Consider the following 20,098-nt stretch of genomic DNA (forward strand, 5'->3'; position numbering starts at 1 on the left):
ACCAAAACTTCCAAATCAGTTATAGGATTAGGGCCAGACTATAGAAAATGAAGATAGGCATATGCCTTCTTAAGCAATTCTGAAATGTGGGTCAATAAAGTGGGTGATAAGTGATCTTCATCATTTGACTCTGAACAACTCAGCTCTTTCCAATACTTTCCTCCCTCGCCCCCAGACTGATATGTTCAAACATATGACTATACTTGTCATACAAATTCATAAAGTAGTCTGTGTCTCACAAAAAAACTCACTTTGCCATTTTTCAAATTTAAAGGCATCCATCATGCCACAAAGTATAATTCTAATTCCAAGTAGTTTTAGAAACTTAATAATTATTTCACCTGAAACTTTTGTCCAGAGTTGGATTCAGATTTTTTATCTACATTACCACTCCTTGCTAATTCAGCCACTATCCTCCTGCTTTCCAACTACTATTTTAGCTGTAGAGCACAAAGATGGGTTTCATTTTAGTTTATGTATTTGGCAAAGATATTCCACAGAGTTTCTAAAAACAGAATTTTCATTACCTGGAAGGGACTGTGGGGAGATTTCTTGAACTTCTGGTGTTTTGGATTCAGCAGGCCATACTCCAGTTTCATTCTTAGCTAAAAGAACAGGCATTAGAGAGTAATTACAAATATGTATCTGCTCTCTTTTACCACAGATTTATTTCTGTCTCACTTTAGTTTGACTAAGTAAGCCAACATGGATTAATGTGGACAGCTGAGTACCTTTAGGACCAAATGAATTTCCACTGCACAATCACTGCAAGCTATGTTAAACACATGTGGTTTTGGTTTTGTTTTGTTCATTAAAAGATATTTTAAAAATAAAAATTTACAGTGACGATTTAATGACTTATGAATCATTATTTTCACAGTGCAAAATAGTTTTCAGCATTTCTCATTTGCTTAGCATTTCTGCTTACCCAGTTTTTTCCTGGATGCTTGAGGTATGTCATCTATTGTCAGGAGAGGAGGAAGTTTCTGCTGACTTTCATTGAGACCTGGAACAATTAGGTGCACTACAGAGAAAGATGTATGCCATTAATTCCAGAAGACATGAAAGCACACAGTCTGCTCTCTGAGATGAGTAACTACCACTGAACCACTGGGAGCTCAGGCTGAATATTTGGAAAATGAATTTGTTCTATCCTGTAATTATCTATCCCATTTTGTGCTATTTGCCCTTTATACCACTTCTTCTATCACCACCATCTCATGATTTATCAGAGTTGGAAAGCATTTGACTCTGGAACACACAACTCAGCATCACAGATACTGGGGCAGATTCTGTCTGGTAGGCCAAGTGGGCTCAACACCAGACTGGGTTTGTATGTATGTGTTTGACTCACATCAATACACTGAAACTCACACAAAGAAAGCTCCAGCCAAAGTTAAGCAGTCATAGAAAATATATAAAGGGATAAACAATAAATCCAGGAATAAATTGGTCGCAAGGTACATGGTGCAGTGAGCCTTTCATGGAAATTTCAGGCAGACCAGTAGTTCATCACACTGTATGACAGACTTTCCCCTGGTTTAATGTTCTAAGCCAATATTGCATATTCTTATAGGTGAAACAAGAACAAAAAGCATGAAGCTGAATGGCTTGGAGGGAAACAGTAATGCCCTGAGATCTAACATCAATTTCTAATTGCAAGACTTCTGTAGTTTAAAATATCAGGTTTGTGACTGGAGATGTGAAGTTACTGTGCTACCTGAAAAGCCCAGTAAGAACAATCCCTCATCTCAACAAGATCTTTGCCATAGAACTTCATTTGAAGTATGAAACAACTCCTTGACTTAAACAATCACAGTTTCTTCTTTTAAATACAATAACAATTAAATGATTCTACTTCAATTAAGTAACAACATTCTTGAACCATCTGTACCACCATAAAATGCAACAAATATTGTCTGCACCAGCTGCAAAATACCCTTTGATATGCAAGGAAAAACAATTAAGATCAAGAAAATTACAAGCATTTGCGCAATTCTAAGTTTCAACCAGGGGTTAAGAGAAATAATAAAAGTATCTTCTAGTCACCTAATATTGCTCCTGGGAGAGAGGAACTATCTGGTGCTTTTGACTGCGTCCGATTTTGAATAACTGTGGAGACAACACAGGGATATTAAAAGATAATTAAAACAACAATAACAACAACAAAACTGAAATAAGAAAAAAACCACACCTGAAACAAACCCCAGCATTCTAAAAACCTTTCCTCAATTTGCAGATTAGGACACCATCCTAATCCTTCCTGCATTTACATTCAGTTTAAGAGACTGCAAACTCTGTTTTCTCTACATTGTCTCCTAACTGTGCGTCTCTTTCCCCTGGCACATTAATTTTGGTGAAACTGAAATTCTGTGCTTATGTTATTATAGGGCCAGCTGCAGGACATCCCATTCCCCTGACACTCATTTTAGTCTCAAGTTACTCTTGCAGAGTATAAGAACACATTTTAAACAATGCACAAACTTACTTTGTTTGATTATTGTGACAGGGACCAATTTCTTATTATCACTCAGTATAATCTGAAAAAAGAGAAAAAATGGATCAAAGTAGTGCCTTGGGAGAACTGCCATAGTAGTAATTGAACTGAGTAATAAAAATAGAGGATTCTAATCCAATACCATGCCTGTGCCAAGTTAACAGTGGATATGGCTCTGGCCCTGGTCCCTGATGGTTGTGCTTCAGTTCCCACGGGCTAATGTGGTAATATCACATTTTGATCTCCTTCTATCTGCTTGAGATGTTTTGCTTAATAAAACCACAGTATTGTAAAGCTTAGGAAACCCCAATTCTTTCTTCTCTTAAGGATCTCTACAGCACTCACTGGGGAGTAGTCCAGAATGCTGAAGAAAAGATGAAATTTAACTACAGGAAAACATGTGAAACATAGGCAATTACAATTTGGTCACAGGACACAAATAATTTCTCAGGAACACTATATTTAGAACATAGACTATTCCAGAACCAGGTAAACATTTGTAAACCATCAGCACTCTTGGGTGCATAGCCTGATTAAAGTAGATTAGCTCAGAAAAATCTTATTTAGTGGAATTGTTTCCAAAGCACAAGCGGCCAGCCACCCACATAATTCTTAAATTTTTATGCTAAATACTTGGACTCTTATGCTATTCATATCTCTTTGACCCAGATTACATCTTGCCTAAATGTGAATGTGAAATTATATTGATACCATAAAAAAAAAAAAAGGAATACCTGAATGGACCCCACAGCTATTAAAACAAAACAGCTGATAACAGAGATAAGAATTATGAACAAATTCTGAAAGCTTAATAATACCCTCAACTGATGAGAGAAGGTAGACTGTAATGCTAATGACATAAAAAAGCTACATACATTAAAAGGGAATTGTTTTAGTTATATTTGCGTTACAAGAAAGAAAATAACTCCTTCCATTCTAAATACATTCTGCTGAAATCAGAACCAGATAATGTTAATTTTGTTCTTGATGACATCTGGCCTACTTCATGTGAAAGAACACTTGCATGAGAAGTCAGCACTTGATGACAAAGTGCTAATCATCTACCTAAGGATAGCTATTTTTGTTCTATTCTAAATACTTGTGAAAAGCTTTAAAAGCAATGGTTGGGTACACATTAAACACATACCAAAGTTTAAGAAGCTGGAAGAAGGCCAATCTCCACAAGTAAGAAGGACCTTTCCTTGGGGAAATGGATGGAGGCAACTTACACTATGATCACTGTCTGCTACCTAATAACAATTTTGCATTGGTGAGAACATGGCTCAATCATTGTCATTATATAAGGATAGAAATAAACTTCCTTCTTTATTTTTCCTTTTTTACATTTCCATTTTCTTTCCTGGTGAAAAAATTGTGTTGCAGATCATCTGCTTTTGAAGTAGCCCTCCTATTCATGTGACTAACAGATGGGATGGAATGCATTTGTTAGAAGAAGGTGGCCATTTTATTTTATTTCTCCTCAGAAGCCTTACAATCAAACAGCTCTTAAGGTGTAGTGAGTGCTTGTGTGACCTCTGCTGTAGAACTTCTAATCATAATTACTATCAGCCTTTTTACTACTAAAAATTTCTTGTATGGACAAAAGCATTCTTTCTTTCCTGACTAATAATGGATGGCTACAATGATAGCAATATAAAAACTCAAAATACATTTAAATCTATTAAAAATGTAGTTTTTCACTCAGGAATGAATAATTACATGAAATCCACATTCCCCAGCTGCTATAATTAGACTGCTCACCTGCATAAATCTGTAACCACTAACTTGAAATCTACCCATGCTGTCAAAGCCTTCTCAGTTTCCACAAAGTGACTAATTTAGATATTCCTAGTAATATTTACTACTTGTACAAACTATTTTGGAAATGTCAGCCTATCATCTGTAGGAATGGCACTATCAACTATATGTTTCAGATAGGGAACCTAAAGCATACAGGTATTAGGAACATCAGTTATTTATACAGCTGCTGCCATCATCAAAGAAGATGGTAAATAATATATTCCTTATTTTCAGAGGAAAATGAGAGATGTAAATTATACCATAGGTCAGGCATCTTACTTCTTGCCATATACATTCAGCATATTCTTACAGGACTGCAAATCTCAAATGTTCTGTGAAACAGCATATGGTAACATTACTTTAAGAGACTTGTTCTTTCTTTCTGTCTTGTATTCTGACACTTCAAAAAACCAAAACTAGCTGGCATGCACATAAGAGACTCCTCAAGGAAGGATCATAGTCAGTCTGGACTGAATAAGGTTTGGAAGAGCAGGAATATTTCCTTCTATAGTTTAACAAATGGTAGAAGCTGAGTCCTTTTTGGCTGGAAAATTGGGAAGGATCCCACCTTCCAGGCGAACATGAAACTAGAGGAACTTAACCAGAAAGAAGAGGAAATAAATTTCTACTGCATTTTTTCTGCCCTACCACTACCCATTGTTTATGAAAAGAAGAAGAATGACCATTTCTAGAACACTCCTTTTCTTCCACTCTCTCCTGAGTTGCTGCTCAAACAGCCCTGGGAGCTTAGACAAACTTAAAGGATGAAACTGCCAAAAGAAACACAAGATGATATGTGACTGATGTTGAAAGGGCAGAATGACTAGATGGGTTGGTAACGTTGTTTTAATAAACAGCCTTTAAAAATGTCCTTACAGAGAAGAGTTAGGACCATGTTGATATGAGTCAGTTGTGTCTTTGGAGCAAAATAAAGCACAAACAAACTTGGCCTAAATCACACTCATTCTGGCTTTGCATCAATGATCTGATCACACCACTGAACCATTCCCCACCTAGTGCTGTGGAAACTGAAGGAACAAAGCAAACTATCTGCTTTTTGGCTTTTTGCACCACTAAAACAAGAATGATAAGAGAACAATTAGAATAATCTATGGTATGTTTTAATGATATTTCTGTGGAGGGTGATAAAGCAGTGCTGCTCTGGAGCTGAGCCCCGTGAAGATCACAGAAAAGACTAGATGTTGGCTCTAGTCCTCCTTTCATACTTGAGCTGCGCAAATATTTGGAGAACTGGTTTAGCTCATTTTCTCAGGACTTCTCCTGCATAAATAGAATCCCTACTTGCACAGAAGCAGCATAACAGTCAGGGTTCTGGCACACAGGGTTTGCTAAGAGGAGCAAAGGAACTCAGCTTGCACTCCATGGCCCAGAGTGAATTCCCTGATCTCAGGCTGTGCAACTTTAGAGACGCTCGTGGGACCAAGGAGAAGAACAGTAAAGTTGACTTCATCAACATAATGAGATGAGCACCCTCCTGAATATCTAACCAACTGGATTTATATTACTCACAAATAAAAACCTTTTCTCCTGAACTCAGGACATAAGTATATTTCCAATAATGTAAGCATTCCACTGATCCTACTCTGTATGTAATGCAATTATTGAAGTATTACTGTCCTAAGTGAATGGACGTGGCCTCAAGTTGCACTGGGGAGGTTTAGATCAGATATTAGGAAAATTCATTTTCACAGAAAGGGGTGTCAAGCATTGGAAATGGCTGCCCAGGGAAACAGTAGGGAAATGATGCCTGGAAGTGTTCAAAAATACATGGATACAGCACAAGAGGACATGGTTTAATGGTAAACATGGTGGTGGTGCTGGGTTAGCAGTTGGACTTCAGGAACTTAAAGATCTTTTCTAACCTCATTGATTCTATGATTCTGAGCATTCCTAGAAGGAAATGTATTTAATGAATTATGATTTGAGTCCTGAAGGAATTCCAGGTCCGATAATTACAGACCATTTACAATATTCTGAACTATGAAAAACAAACAATGAGAAAGCATGCATTACCATTTCCTACCATGAAAACATTTGGAAAATCTCAGAAGAGAATTGTGAAGAATGGGTTATTCTTTTGTAATAATTAACACTCATGAGTTAACCCTCTAAAATCTTTAAAGACAGATTTCTACAACTTTTCTTGGGAAGTTATCCCATAGTCTGCCTCAGGGATAGTAACTTAAAAAGAAGCAGAACAAAAAAAGTCCTCCAGAAGATTAGATGCTGAAAATTGTACTCTGATTAAAAAAAAAAGGAAAGGAAATATAAATAAACCAATTTAATCTCATAGTAGAACTGGTAATGCTCACAAGTAATGACTTAAACATCTCTTTTTCACTGTATTAAAACCCACTAGCTGGTTTGATCTAGAGATCCTTCATTTATGCTTCAGCTCTTGGAAGAAAAAAAAATCTGGGTACACGAACCCATAAACAAATGAAATCCATCCATGCTTGTTTGAGAATGTTTATGGAAAAAGTCAAGTGAGGGGAAAAAAAAATCTTTATTTATAAAAATCAATTTTTTTAAAATTAAATGGTAAAAAATTTACCATGCCACATAAAAGGATTTAATGGACAGCCCAGCAAACTTGATTAAATTGCCCTTTCCCACTTCCTCTGGTTCTGCAAACACTTGCCTCACATATGGGAACTATCAGTCAATTCAGTGGGATGACTAATTTAGAAAACTTGAGTATATACAAAATAACTCTATAAAATCACATCACCACGTTTTCCCTAACTTAACTGATCACAACAAATATCACAGTTTAACAAACCTGACTTCTACAAAGGAATAAGCAATGTCTAGGTTTTGAATCTACAGCTGGAAATCATCAGATTTATCTTAGATAGGTTGGAAAAAGTGTAGGTAATCATCTCAGTTACAGTTCTCAGTTATTTTGTCCATCAACACATTTAAACATTTTCCACACAATGCATTTAACAGATTGTTTTCTATACTGGCAGTTTGTGGCCTTGATAATTTCTTTCTCACTGAACTCTAACAGAGAATAAAAAATGTGATCATATAAAATACAAATCAGCTTAAAAAAAAGACTGTTTTGCATACCTGTGTTTGGGAATTGGGTACCAACTTATACATATTCTGGAGTTGTCCATTTACTTTTTTACCTATTTTGACAGAAAGAAAAATAAATTCACAGAATTAATTTTTTGTTTTGTCCAAAGGAAAGCAAACCAAGTTTATTCACCTTTGGAAAGTTAGAAGGTTTAATTAAAAGCTTGTATAAAAACACACCACGGAAAAATTGTTTTGTCCTGTGTCTCCAGATCCATTAATATATCTGCAAGTCCCTCTCTTCACATTTTGACAGCAAGGAAATGAAATGTATTCTTCTTGTTTTGTTCATGGTTTTGTTTATCTCAGTGTATCAACAAACCCCCAGACTTAAACTCTGAAGTTTTTCTCTTAAGTTTTCCTCTTAGTTCCTAAGTATTAGAAGTTTCTTATGATGCAGCTGTTGAGTAAGTCAAGAAACAGTCCTGTTCAGCACCTGCTCTATTCTAGCTTGCTGCTTGAAACTTTCTCTGCGTCTTCCACCTTTACAGTTTTCTGCTGCCCTTCCAACAATGGATGTGCAAACAAGAGTCAAGCTATATGTTACCATATTTTTTACAAATTCCATCCTAAACAGATGAGAAGTAGAAAAAAAATTCAACTCTAAAGAAATATCAATTGAGATACATTTCTGTTGGAAACAAATCTTTCAAAGCGCTTGATACTTCTAAATAACAGGACTTACTATTGGCCTAAATTCAAGAGAAAAGTGACACAAGTTTCTCAATGACTTCATGAGAAAATCATGGCAAGGCAGTCTGAAATAAGCTACTTTCATCTCTTCTGAAAAAAATCAGTTAAATAAATGTTGAACTTTCGCCATGCCTTTAATGTGTTTTCAAATAATGAATTAAAAGCAGATTCTCCTCCCAGCCCCTCCCAACGTGTTTAGTGTATAACAAAAATTCTGCCTGTGGATTCAACAAATCTAGGAACATGCACAAGAACTTTCATTTTTTATAATTGATATATTCTTCAGTGGGAAAAAGAACACGTACAGTGAAGGATGTTTGGTTTAGGTTGAGATGCTTCTCCTATATGAGAAGAACTTGACACAAAAGAAGAAATTAGCACAGGAAAGAAGTGTCTGTTTGTGTTGATTGATAAACTTTACAGGGATCTGGTTGTACATTTATTATAAAGACACACTTTCTGTTTACTGCCCACATTTTCTGTATCTACCACAAAAAGTATGAAAGGTTTGAATTTGAAAGTGCTGACAATTTTCTCATTATAAGATTCTTTAACATTAGACCAGAATATAGACATGCAGGGTAATTAAAAACTCCTGGGATTTAGCTGCTGCAGAAGCATCCACTGAACACACAAGTCTACACTGCAGACAAAAGAAATCTTATGTAAATAGAATATGAACTCTTAGAAGAAATCATCTTTCAACCAAATTCAGTGGGACTCCATAAATTTACAAGAATGATTCTCCTGACCTATTAAAAATGTAAAATGTCTGTAAGAAAAAGAAGTTAGAAATACATTATAAAGAAAGATAAAATTTGGTGATGTTTTCACCAGTCTTGAACAAGTAATAAACTATGAATATTTGCACTCATCACTCCCTCTTATTATAAGTGCTGAAATATATTTCATCACTTGCTCTACAGATGACTTTAAGACTTTTGAAATGTAGAAAAGCACAGAAAAAAACCACTTAGTAGGATATCTGTAAGGCTGCAAAGCAGAACTTTTTGTGAGGAATAGATAAAGGCTACCACCAATATCCTCTTCAGGTGTGCGATATCCATGGCATTATTCTGGACTGCTAAAACAGCTCCAAGGACACAGGTGCTTCAAAGTTAGAGCTTTGTACTTTATTATTAAGGCCAACAAAGCTGTTTAATAGGGAGTATGAAGGTTTTACAAGTCACCATGCTGCTCCCCTCCCTTATCCTCAAGTATATTGAGCTCTGTAACTCACCTACAAGTTAAAAGTGAAGTCCAAATTAAATTTCAGCTGGAAATCTCATATGAATAAGGCTCTCTAATGAGAATTCCCATTCTTTATATTTTGAGTGAAGCTAAAAATACTAAGCATAGGAGTTTCCACCATCTTCTGAGCAATATCATGCTTCAAAATACCTTTATGCAAATACTTGAGGAAAATAAACCAAATTGGATAATCTGTTAAGTCCTCTCTTCTTCTCATTACGAGGAAAACTGTACTGATGCCTGTTTCCTCTACTGGTATGATCGATTCTTTCAGCAATACATGCTTTTACAAGGGTTAATTTGACATCACTTTTCCTGCATTATCTTGGGATTTCAGAGGAGAACCTTAAAATATGACTGACAGCCAGCCATAGGTGTTATACACTGCTCCATGAAAACTAAAACAAAAGCATACATGACACTGCATGCTTCAGACATGATCCATATAATACTTTAATTGTAAATTAGCTTCAAATTCATCTTCTGAGTGGAGTCATAAAGGGCCCATTAAGGCAGGACAGGCTCTAGCTTGAAGAGCAGCTTCAATGTAAATGCAGGTGTAAAAGAAGATTCAAATAACGCTAATGATTTCCATCACTCATGATGAAAAAGAAATTCAATAGATTAGTTGGGTGATGGTTGATGGATTAGTTCATTACTTGATCATCTTATTATTCAGGGCCTAAGGAAAAAGCTTAGAATCCAGTCAGGAGTATAAGTATTCATACTCAACACTTGATGTGTATCTGTACTAAACACCATTAGAATTCTAATAACCTGCAGCAGATCCTCTATTTGCAATGACAAGAGGATACCTTTCAGAAGACTAGGTGGCAGTTTTTCAAAACCAAAATATTTCTAGTTTCAGCAATTCATAAGAGAATTTTTAGGGGCGTAATGCATGACATTTAAACAATAAAAACTTTATCAGTAACTTATTCTAATTCCATAATAGAGGGGAAAATACTGTCAAAATCAGTAGCTATTTGATTAACTATTGTCAAATACTTACCAGAGAGAACTGTCTTATGATTCAAAGTCTTGCTCCAAACACTATCCTCTGCATTGTCTTTAACTCCAAATTCATAAGGTGTGTTTGGCTTCAGATTGTCAATCACTGTCTCTGTAGCTGGGCAGAGCTGAAAAACCCATTTCTTGTCTTTACCTTTTTCTCTGTAGCGAACTGTATAGAACCTGCTCGGGAAAAAAAAATAAATCTACACAAAGGATTCACTACAACAATTTTTGTGAGAAAATAATAATGATAATGATAATAATAATAAAGATATAATAATAATTATAATAATAATAATGATATAATTATAATGATAATAATGATAATAATTATAGTAAATAATAATGTTCTATTGTTCTTGTTCTTCTTTCTGGGTCTTTATGGTCACCAAATATCAGAAAAGCCAGATTTATTCCACATATTATAGACCCTGACATTAGGAATATTGTACAAAGAGCAAAAGGACAGTCTCCTTATTCACAAACACCCATTCTATGCAAGGTTTTAACCACAAAGTGTAAGCTTATTGTCCAAGCAGTTGCTGTAATTCTGACATATGCCAGAACCAGTCAATTGAAGCCTGAGCCTGCTAAGAAGCTTCTACCGATTTCTCAAAATCATCTATATTCATCCAGTGAAAGGTGTTCCTGTCAAAATTAGTCCAAAAACATTATCCAGGGAAAACCAGTAATATCTGTTGTTTGCATAATACATTCCTCATTCAGAGATCCCATTATGTATTGCCCCCACTTCAAACAAAAAAAATAAACCAAGACATTCCTTCCAGCAGTTTAATAACATGATGAATGCTAACAGATTGTGAAATTAGGAAACATTTCTCCAGAAATTGCCCAATTCTATCAAGGAGCACCACCCTGAAAAAGCATGACTGCAATGCTAACCAATCAAAATCAAGGTAGTGGAAATGGTGAGAGCTTCAGCACAAGAACTCCCCTGGCTGACATAATCTCATTTTCAATATACTTACTGAATCACTACCAGAATGGAGTGGAGGTTTCTTTTCTTGGAAAAGCAAATCTCAGAAAGATCTGGCAACTTTTTAATCCAAGTATTACTGAAAATTTTTACACATAACATAAATAACTCATATCCATCATTCATACTATCTCACACTTACATCATCTGAAAAGGGACAAATTCAGTCCAATTGAATTTTGCCACACTTAAACAGAAAAACTTAATGCATGCAAATCAAAGTTGTGAGACCTATTACAGGCATTATACAGGCAATTGTATAGAGACAAAGGAATCTCTTCCTTAAAAAACCCCAAACCAACCAAAGAAGATTCTTAATCAACTGAAAAATTTTCAAAAGTCCAGACTAAAATTACTTAGTGGACCAAACCTAATACAGCCAATTCATAAAGCTGCTTCTGTTGAAGTTACAGAACAGCACTTTCAGAGTACAGCTTACATGAAATGTGACTGTTGAGTAGACAGAAATTCCTACTTCACTATTAAAACACAACCTAAGACAAGGCTAGTGTCACTCATGGAAAATATTTCCATACATAATGGTTCACTTTTTTTACATACTTTATCTCATAACTGTCAAACTTGTTGTCTTGGCACCAAAAAATATACATTCTCCTGGTAAACCAAGGAGCTACAATTCAGCTCATTCAGGTACTTTACCAGGTTCCAAGACCAATATTTACATTGGCTCACATAACTCCATTAACTGTACTACTTTGTGTTCAAAACAAGATATAGTCTATCTTAAAACTTGAAAACGAAAGAAAGAAAAAAACAGTAAGGGAAAAAAAAGACAGACAAGTAGTGAATATCCTTTCTCAGTTCCAGGAGTACCAAGTAATAATCTGCCTCCTTACTTCTGTGGGCTGTGATCTAATCAAATGTCAAATAACAGACCTAATTGTCAGTTAAACTGACAAAGAGCATTTTAAACAATCCATTACTGGCAACATTAAAAGAAGGAAAAATTCTTCTCCTTTGTCCTCTTAATCTATTTGTATGTAGCCACAAAGACATTAACCAAGAGGAAAAGCTTATTTGAACTCCCTGTCACTGTCTTGCAAAGGATGCAACTTTAATAAACAAATTCAATCTTCAACACAAATGCCTCTTACTGGACCCCATACAGTTTTTTGGAGAGAGGTTTGGAATAAGTAAAGACAGACATCAGATGTGAATTCAACTGGGAATAGTCACCTTCTCCCCTTGCCTGAAAGAGGAATTTTCAATGGTTTTCATCTTCATCCTCACATTTTCCTACCTACTTTAATCCAATGGGATAGAAATAAAGTGTTTGCATGTGATGGAAAAAAGAGAGTATACTGCTTCAGTTCAGTTATTAAACAATCTAAAAGAACAGCTGCACCAGAAACAAGGAGAAAAAAAAAACACTAAAAACTTGTTGATAATGAATAGGCTTTTAAGTGACTGTCCCCACTTGCTTCTAGTGGACAAAATGTTGTACTTTTTAATGCTGTCTCCACACCTGGAAATTTCTTCACTCTAATATAAATTAAAATACTAAGAACATATGCACAATAAAAAAAAAAAGGCCCCATCTTTCACTTAAATTCAAGACCATTATAAAATCTGAAAAGAAGATTTTCATAATTGTGCCAAACTATGCCAGTAGAAAGAAAGAGAAACATACAGCACAGAAGAAATGTGCTCTCAACTCCAAGATTTCCAAGCCTATTAAAACTTCACCAAGGGTATAATTATTTCAGTGGAAACTTGCCATAGTGAGTACTAAAAACATTGACTCTGATGACAGAATTTCCTCAACCATTTCAATAAAAAGCAATAAAAATGAAGTTCCATTTAAGAATTTGCAGGTCACAATCATTTGACTATTGAAAATATCTAAATATCTACATGTGCTTTTGGGAAAATGCAATCATTTGTTTATAGAGTGAAAATTCAGAAATGCCAAGTTTTGTCATCAAAGAACAACAACTCATTGTTAAACCAGACCAAAAAACTGCCAGATAAAATGCAATGTCAGTGTCTGCCTGAGAACAATGTACTGATTGAATATTGTTGTAATTTTAATTTCTCCCTTTTTCGAACCTTTCTTTCATCAAAAATACAATATCAAACAGTCAACACATGTAATTGAAGACATGAGTAAGCAGCAAGATCCAGTCACCACTCACATCTATCAATCCCCTCGTGGCAGTGACATACAGGCACAAAACGAGTGCAGCTGGCTGAGCTGGAAACATTCAGCACAACATCTGCATAGGTCCCCTCCAGAACAACATAAGGCAGGCTGAAATAGAGTGCTGTCATACTAACACAGAAGGGAAAGCTACACTACATGTTCCTCAAATAAAATATTTCCCATTATCTCTGTGAAGCAAGAAAAGGAAAAACTGATTGCTCACCACGGGGTCCTAACAGGTAATACACTGTGGAATGCTCCTAGGAATGCTATTCCCACCTGTGAGTACTGGTTTGATGTTTCAGCAAGGAGATGGCACAGCCAGCTATGCTGGTGATAAATTATTTCAATCTAGATTCCCAGCAGGCATAAAGACCTAACAATATTTAACTTAACAATGCATTTCGATTAATTGATTTGTTATGTGCTTTGGTGGGGGATATTTTACCAGAAAAATGTTTATTGAATACGCTTGTATTTATATTTACAACAAATATTAATCAAATTATTGCAGGGGTTACTCTGTTTCTTTGCCAGCTAGCACTCTATAAAACATTAGAGCTCTTTTGTTAAATTCCATGAAAGTTAGTGCCTCTCTCTCTCCACTAACAGGCAATGCTTCACTCATTTGAAGATACCACCAACGAGGCCACCCTAGGAACTGTAGAAAAATTTCACCTCCTTCCTTTTTACTGGACAGCTAAAACTCCAATAATTTAAAACAAAAGGTGGCATGAGCAGGTGAGAGGTTTTGTTGCTCTCAGAAATAATCTCTGTAATAATGAGGGGGGAAAAAAAGGCAAAATTTGCCACAGCAGAGGAATAAAGAGCCTCCATTCATCAGGAGAGCCTCTCTCCATAAACATTTGTGCAAAATAATGGAATCCTTAGTGTCTACATTCCTGAAACTATGTATCTTTGATGATATTTTTACTTTGCTTTCCTCCACATAAGACCTACACAAAGTGCGATGGCAGAAATTAAATAAGTGAGGCCAAGTTCATAATTCAAAGGAAGCCACAAGAGCACAAGACTACTCACAGGCCAACCACTGTAGTGATTCCTGTGGCTGCAGAGTCAATGTAAAAGACTGTCAGCCTGACACAAAAGGCTGTTTCTCTTCTATGTTCAGCTCACAAAGTTTGTTTTTTAAAGCTCTACAATGCAAGGCAGTGCTCAGTTTAGAGACAGCCTTTTCATTGCACTAGAAATCAAAATAAAATGAGAATTTTAAGAAAAGAGCACAGAGAGTTTTTCTTTTGAGATGAAGCAAATCTTATTCATTGTTAAAAGAAGTAGAATCCTAGGATGGATAGGCAAGACATTAAGTTTTCATCTATCAGTGTGAATGATACTGTTTTGCCAAGAATTCCAGTGCCATTTTTCCATTTTTAAACCAAATCTCATTTCAGCCAGGTTCCCAGAACATGCTTCCACAGTCAAATATTCAGACACAAACAATTAGATACTGGAAATCTTATAAGGCAGATGGTTTTGTGAGATTTCAAGACTAGGTCAGTTTGTATAAATACCATGGATTTATTTGGAACCAGGTCCCAACCAAAACTCCAAACAACTTAATCATTACTATTTTAGTCCCACATAACACTAAACAAACAATTAAGCCTTGGAGATATAAGAACATTCCAGTTCTGTGCTTTTGTGTTGCCAGAGACAATAGATTAGAAAGCTCATTTCTTTTTTGCTCACAGAAATGTAATCACAATTTTTTAAAAGAGACTATCAGCATAACAGGTATTTATTTATTTACAGTTAGACTTCATTAGAAGTGCAGCATCCATTTAATGCTAGAAAGCAATAAAAGAAATTGTTTGAACTATGATTTTTCATACACTGAGTGTTGCACAAATTGACCCATGAAGTTGATTATATTGTTTCCTTTTTTACCACTAAGTTTACTTTAAAGTAACAGACACTGACATATATAAAAAATTGTAATAATTACACCAGTGATGGTTACCAGTTAGGTTTGCAAAACACTTTCTAATTTAGTTTTGACTCTTACATGATCACTAAAATTCACTTCTTCCACTTAAAACTTTCAGTAGAATGACTGAAATGAAGAGTGAGAGTCTGAAAAAGGAGAGACTGAACAAATCATTCCAATTTAAACAAGCTTTTAGCATGTACTCCCATAGCAGCAACTCAAAAGCATCTGAAATCCAAGGAGTGTATTTGCTGCTGTATGTTTTCCTTTAAGAAAGTCTGCTATGTTTAAAATACATTTTGTATGACACTTGCAAGACAAAGTATGACTTAGTTGGCAGCTGCATAATGATGGAAGTTTGTAAATAAGCACAGGAGAAGATAGGTACATTTGTTTCTGAATTTCAGATTTTAAAAACCCTACTTCTATGTACTATGCAACAAAAAGACTAAGTATGGACTCTTCCCTGGTTTTCCCTTACTGTTTTTCTTACATTTTCTTTTTAAAGCATCAGATAAAAACAAAATAAACCACAAAATTTCTGCTACTTGCAAGTACAACATTAGGACATTTAAATTACAGGTAAAGAAATTAAAACAATGCCAATGTGAAAATGTCACAGCATTTAACTTAAAATAGACATACCTTCATGTTTTAAATTCCTATTTTTGCATGTATCTAAAGTGTGTTTGTTTTTCTACACAATCCACTCAATGGAATATTATATTTTTATATTATCTATAAACGCTGCTTTAATCTAACACAGAAAATAACGGGTTTTGTTCCATCCCCTGACTTCTCTTCCTAAAGAAATGAAAGTTGAAGTCCACCTTTTTTGATCCCCAGCTACAGAGGTGTTCTAATCAAAGCAAATACAAAGAAAGAAAATTCTACAGAGTATTCTCTCTTTTTCAGACCTGGATGGAGAGTAAATGAAGCCCCAGTACTTTTATTTTGACAGATCTGTCCACTAATATTTGTTTGAACACAGCTAGGCAGAGAGGGAAAAAACCTCTTACTCTCTTGGAGATAATAAAAAGAGGAACTGAACATGGCAGTGCAGCAGGATATTGTGATTTTGCCATCTTCCCTCATCAACCGTCTTCCACTGGTGTCAGAAAGCAGAGGATGCTGAGAAAGGTTCCACAAACTGTACTTGAGTTTTTTGATTTAGATATTTTTGGTTTATTTTAAATTCCAGTACTAAGGGTCTGATGAGAGATAATAGTCACTTCAAGAATGCTTCAAAATTTCACCCTCCATTTCTGGTCCACAAAAATGGCAGTGAATACTTTTGTTTCAACGGGGGATTAGCATTTGGGGTTATCTTGAGGGAAATATGTAGCACTCTATTGGCTTATGCTCTTAATCTCTAGGGAGTTAAGCCAAAAGAATGGTTTGTTGAAAAATGTCACAGTAATTTTCTTTCATCTGAGTTTCTTAAAAAATCTCATAGATACAGAAGACCACAATGTTCCCTGAAGAAGGAAGCAGTAATGTCACTGAAGCAGTAAAAGATATCAAGGCTGTTAGAGAATATGGAACCTCTTACTCCAAGCTCATTTGCTCACAAAACCAGATCTTCCAAGGAATATCCCACTGAGGTCAAACTTGCACTGGAGAAAACCTTGGCCAGAAGAACTGTACTAGTTCCATGTGGTTTCTATCTTCTGACTCAGTAACACATTGAAATAACTTTTATTATGCAACACTTGTACAAAAGCCTAACATCCACATGGAGATAGTAAAATCTGAGGCTGAGAACAGTGACTCCATTTCAGGTCACGGGGAGTTACAAATTTAAACCTTGGTGGGACATTGACTGACAGAACTGAGTTAAGAGGTCCTGAGGACTGCTATGTACTGCCAATGCCAAAGGTTAGAGGTTACCCACTAACAGCAATCTTGGGGATGATTAACAGTCACAGTAAGGAGAATATGCCAGACGAAAAAGCATCAAGCCAGGTAGATTGCCCCTTAAATAGACTGAAATTTCGGTGAATCTGTTACTGGCTTTTTAAGACTTGTACTTTTATCACAAAACTAACTTGCTAAGAATGGGCTGCTTCCTATTTTTTTCTTATTGTACATTATCAACTGTCATTCAAATCAATATAATAAATTAATAGTTTTTCTTCTACACACTGACTAGAAATATATGTGGATCTAATCTTTCTTAGAATTCTAGATATACATACCATGGTCACTTGGACAACTATTCTCATAATTTATACAAATCACAAGCACTTTAGTCCAGTAAGGGTAAAATTAATAAGAGCACCACTTAAGTGACTTTTTGTTTTCTTCATTAACTTTCTTGTTATGCTTGATTGTAAAACAGAAATCTGGTTATAGGTATATACCTATCTTTGATAAGATCATTTGTAACTGATATAAATGTTTTTAAACTAGCCACTCCTGACAATATTTCAATAAAATGTGCACTTTAATTCCTGAGAGGAGGAATTTCTCAGAATATATTCTAAACACAGCAAGACACTAGTAGCACACTGCCCTGACTGAAAAACTTTGTTAAAAACTTTGTTCCCACTTTGAGTCAATGAATGTCCAAAAAGAAAATTCAGCTACTGAGGAGAAAACACAGAATTGATGAAGGCATGGTGGTGGATACCATTTGCCTTGAATTTCCAGGTGGATTAAGACAGGATATAGGCTTCTCCTGAAGTGTTCTTCATTCCCACTGCACAATGGCTGCTGCAATATTGGTGCTGACACATCACATAAAGATTAATTCCTTGCTGACCCATCACAAAGATAAAACCACTACGTTCGAACACTTTACAGTCTCATCCAAGATCAGCTCATTTCTTCAGTTTCACACAGTAGGAAAATATTTGCTTCTTCCTTTATGGAAAGAGCAAAATCTGAGCCTTAACCAACTTTTATTTCTATTGAAGAAAAATCTGATCAGATTTCATTCGTGGACATTTACTAACATTCCATAACTGTTTCCTAACAAACGTTAACATTTTTTTCAATAGTGTTTGAAATTCTGATTGGTGATGAAGATCCAAAATTTTTTCATCAGAAGTTTCTGATGCTTGAAAAGGATCAGTCCTGTTGTGAGGTATGAAGCTTTTGTAAAGGTATGAAAAAAATAATCCTGGCTAAATGGGATGTCTTTTTTAACACAGCCTATGTTTGACATCCAGTTTAATCATGCCAGCTAGAGTTTTCTTATGAACACCAGAGTAAGAAAAGTCAAGTCTAAATTAGACAGCCACAAATTTGACAAATATTAAACAGGTAAAAGAAATGTTCTGAATCATAAAAAAAAAGAGAATATTTAAACCCAAAAGATAACAGTTGCAAAATAGATGTAGATGCATCCCATGGGTTCACAATGTTTACAAAACACTGTTGAGTAGAAAAGAGCTTCACACAATATAAATGAAACCAAAAATATTCAAGGAAGAATATAAGGAGAAACACAAGTAGGGAAAACATCTGCATTAGCAATTTAAATAATTTTATTCATCTACAGAGGGCTGACTAAACCATAATAGTGCACTTAATTGAGAAGTTCTTCTGCACTATGACTTGTCTTGAAACTGCTACTTGGCAAGACCTCCTGAGTTTCCCACCTACTGTGCCATCCAGTACATGCCAAAAATATTAACATAGAAGAGATCCTTTTTTACTTGCAACAGAAAATTAATGAAAGCTGTTCTGCATCAGTTTTAGTGATAAGATAAAATAAAAAAACAAAAATCAAACGGTGTTAAGGCATCATTCCCCCAGATCAGCACAACAAAAGGCTTCTTTCACACTTTTTCAGTCAACTCTAAAGTAAAATATTTCCTGTAATTTAACAAAGTTTCAATTGGTTGAGATACAAATGAAGGTAGATCCAAGGCCATTAATTTAAGAACAAAGGATCCAGTGTGAAATAGCAAGATTTGTAATTCAGCATGTAGATGTCTCACTAAAGTTGCTGTCGAGTAAAGATTTGCAAAGCACTAGCGTTAGCAAATGAAAAACCTGACTTCATATTCAGAACTATTGTTTACAACATTTAAATTTTTACTGTAAAAATTATATTAATCACAGCAGGGAGCTGCCCTGAGTGAACTCATGGTAGCAATAAAGCCCATCCATTTCTGTTGTTACCTGTCACTAGCACAGTTACTTGTTGCTGTCCAGTCATGTTGAGGGTTGACCAGGATGCCCCAGGAGAGGAACACAGACGTTGGGGTGAGAGTGCCAACCACCAGCTGCAGGGGCTTCTGTGTCTTGTTCCGACCTACACAAGGAACATATAAAGTTAATTGCTCTCTCCTGCATTATGTAAAGTTTTTGCAGATGGATAATTAAGGAAATTAAGATCTCTTCTAAGCTTGAAGGGAAAGGTACAGCAGTTCCCTAATTTTCATGGTCACTATTTCTAACATACGATTTACAAAAGTGGCAGTGTCCATGGTCACTTTTTCAACCTAACATTCCAGTTAAAACTAGTTTTTGAAAATGGTCATTTAGTGGTTTAAGTACACTTAGTATAAGAATAAGCTACAGGTAGATTAAATTAAAAACTCTGGCTATTGAACTATATCAAGACATGACAGAGTCCAGGACATTAGAAAGTCTCCATGGATGTGATAAAAATAGTAA

At 35.4% G+C, this 20,098-nt stretch overlaps 1 protein-coding gene across 24 annotated transcripts in view; it reads right to left on the bottom strand.

The window, feature by feature from the left end:
* The window catches only part of ABI3BP (ABI family member 3 binding protein), a 135,635-nt gene that overhangs the window by 86,161 nt on the left and 29,376 nt on the right, over nucleotides 1-20,098 (bottom strand). For all 24 annotated transcript variants that reach the window (XM_058800302.1, XM_058800301.1, XM_058800287.1 and 21 more), the window contains exons 4-10: nucleotides 19,601-19,733; nucleotides 10,359-10,540; nucleotides 7,394-7,455; nucleotides 2,489-2,540; nucleotides 2,050-2,112; nucleotides 929-1,024; nucleotides 528-605 (exon numbers count right to left, since the gene is read on the bottom strand). In XM_058800302.1, the coding sequence (XP_058656285.1) occupies nucleotides 528-605; nucleotides 929-1,024; nucleotides 2,050-2,112; nucleotides 2,489-2,540; nucleotides 7,394-7,455; nucleotides 10,359-10,540; nucleotides 19,601-19,733 (666 nt within the window). The remainder of the gene's footprint in view (nucleotides 1-527; nucleotides 606-928; nucleotides 1,025-2,049; nucleotides 2,113-2,488; nucleotides 2,541-7,393; nucleotides 7,456-10,358; nucleotides 10,541-19,600; nucleotides 19,734-20,098) is intronic.

The sequence above is a fragment of the Ammospiza caudacuta genome, chromosome 2, assembly GCF_027887145.1.
Source record: "Ammospiza caudacuta isolate bAmmCau1 chromosome 2, bAmmCau1.pri, whole genome shotgun sequence".
In the NCBI taxonomy this organism is placed as follows: domain Eukaryota; kingdom Metazoa; phylum Chordata; class Aves; order Passeriformes; family Passerellidae; genus Ammospiza; species Ammospiza caudacuta.